The sequence below is a fragment of the Brachyhypopomus gauderio genome, chromosome 3 (assembly GCF_052324685.1).
Source record: "Brachyhypopomus gauderio isolate BG-103 chromosome 3, BGAUD_0.2, whole genome shotgun sequence".
NCBI classification, from domain to species: domain Eukaryota; kingdom Metazoa; phylum Chordata; class Actinopteri; order Gymnotiformes; family Hypopomidae; genus Brachyhypopomus; species Brachyhypopomus gauderio.
Genome location: NC_135213.1, coordinates 33,895,825 through 33,898,324, shown reverse-complemented (window position 1 = coordinate 33,898,324; position 2,500 = coordinate 33,895,825). Strand labels below are relative to the sequence as shown.

Here is a 2,500-nt window from a genome sequence, read left to right as displayed (position 1 = left end):
TTCAGCGTTTGCTGATTTATGCTGTCGTTGTCTCATCTGTGTGTTTAGGCTCTGTCTTCTAATTCTGCTTATGTGTTATGGTGTACGCTCTAGTGTGTTCTGTCACTGCGTGTGTGTGTGTGTGTGTGTGTGTGTGTCACTTGGGAGCAATGTACAGTGTCCTACTGAACCTTGTAATTGTTCCATTCATCAGTATGAAGGTAACGGGAGCCTGGCCAGGGTTACTGGACCAGCCACTGAACGCACATTATCAGATACCAGTGCACAACACACTCACATACAGACACCATCTCGCATTATGCATTAGGTGAAATGGGTTATGAACGGGCATATGAATGAACAAATGAGTGAACAAATGAATGATTGAATGGGTATGTGAATGAATGAGTGAACAAGTGAATGAGTGAATGAGTGAATGGATGAATGGGTATGTGAATGAGTGAACAAGTTAATGAGTGAACGAGTGAATGGGTATGTGAATGAATGAATGAGCAAACGAGTGAATTGGTATGTGAATGAATGAGTAAAGAAGTGAACGAGTGAATGCATGAATGAATGAGTGAACAAATGTTTTAGATATTGCAGATGTATCTGATTACACTAACACGACCTCATCAAACATGAGCTGGTCTATCTCACACCACTATTCCTCATCATCACCAGCGTCCCTACTTACCAAAAGCACCTCACCCGTTTACAGCTAACAGTGTCATTCCGCTGGAGCTTATCTGACCACGTACGCAGGGTTAATCTTCAACTGTGGCGGGGGAGGCGGGGGAGGGGGGGCCAGAGAGGAAACGGATGCCAGACAGGAGCCAGTCAGGATCAAATCCTGTAGAAGACGTCCGTGTTCTCGCCAGATGGGCCGTCCGCAGATTGTGTGTGTAAACACGGGCCCAGGGAGAACCAGCCGCCCGGGGAGAACCAGCCGCCCGGGGAGAAACAGCCACCCGGGCAGCGAGAGCCGCCCTTCTCCTCCTGGGAAAGGGAGGCGCTCATTAGTGAGACACGGTTAGAGAGGGAGGAGGGGAGGGAGAGAGGAGGAGGAGAGAAAGGGAGGAGAGGAGGGAGGGAGAAGGAGAGAGAGGGAGCGCAATCGAACGCCCGCTCCGGAGGCTGTCCATCACGGTGGGCAGAACAGGCAAGTCATCAGGTAGCGTTTAAGTAACCCTCCATACGCCACAGTGCCAGCAAGTCTGTGTTTGACTTGCGGAGGCGGTTGCCAAGGCTTCCATGGACTCAGACTGAACGGGAAGCCTTCAGTAACGAAGGACTCATTAAATCATCAGAACAATTACAGGCCCAATTGAGTAATTACAGGATCAATGTAGGGCAAACCCAAGCTTGCAGGACTGCTTTAGCAGTGAAGTGGCCTCTTAAGGGGGTGCAGTCAATTTTGGTTAATTGAATTTTGAAAAGCTCTGGGTTGAAATGATGCATTTGGGTCTAAGTAGTCCTTCAATGCAGCTGTTTTGACTGTGCATCTGACTGGATGGGACCAGTCAGACTCAAACCGCTAAACAGAGTGCTGTCCTCATTCGGGCTCACGTCCAAGACGTGCTCGGTTACCCAGTGCAGGTTTAAACCGGCTCAAACCACGGCGACGAAGAGGATGGACGAAAGCGCCCATGCCAGATCTTACTGCGTGAGACTGTGCTCTCTTCCCGCTAGCTAGCAGCATGTCTGGGTAGGAGACAGGAGGAATACCGCTGTGTCACCGCCCGCTGGTCTGGGCAGTGTTCCATAAAGGGCCTTTGGAGTGACTTTTGGAGTGACTTTTGGAGAGACTTTTCCTGAGTCCGGGCCCTGGCTGACATCCCAAGGCCTCTCTGACACATGGGCTGGTTTTTCTGACCTGTGACCTTTTCTCTGTCTTCTCCTCATGTGGTTCTTCTTGCTTTGTCTCCTGTCCCCTTTCCATCCATGTCCAAACACGTCTAACGTCTTCGTCCCAACATCTCTCCGCCATTCCATGTTCGTTTGTGGTGACGTCACTTTAACGCACTTAAACCCGCCATACATTGTTTTTTTGTTTTTTTTATTCCACATTCCACCTTCTTGATCTGTTCCAACATTCACATATATGTTAACGGCTGCCTGTTAATCTCGATCTGGACCGGACGTGATACCCGCGTGCTCCTCTGCGATGCGTCCTCCACGTGGTCACGTGACCTCCGGGCTCGTCTCTGCGGGACGCTGGCTTGTTCAGCCTTCTACAGCGCCTCCCCCCTCACCTCAGCCGGCATCATTCCCATCATGCAGTCCTTGTGTCCGGATGGCCAGAGAGACGAGTTTGGCTTCCTGCAGTACAAAAACTCCACGTGAGTCAGAGCCTGCCCTGTGTGTGTGTGTGTGTGTGTGTGTGTGTGTGTGTGTGTGTGTGTGTGTGTGTGTAACTGTGCATGTGTGTGTGTGTCACTTTCTAAAGGTTCCTCCAGTCTTTCTGCCAACACTAGCACCTAACAACAGTCATCATTAGCACTTGTAATCATGTGCTAGC

At 50.2% G+C, this 2,500-nt stretch overlaps 1 protein-coding gene across 3 annotated transcripts in view; it reads left to right on the top strand.

The window, feature by feature from the left end:
* The window catches only part of abca2 (ATP-binding cassette, sub-family A (ABC1), member 2), a 60,618-nt gene that overhangs the window by 25,992 nt on the left and 32,126 nt on the right, over positions 1-2,500 (top strand). For all 3 annotated transcript variants that reach the window (XM_076997834.1, XM_076997835.1, XM_076997836.1), the window contains one exon: positions 2,210-2,321. In XM_076997834.1, the coding sequence (XP_076853949.1) occupies positions 2,210-2,321 (112 nt within the window). The remainder of the gene's footprint in view (positions 1-2,209; positions 2,322-2,500) is intronic.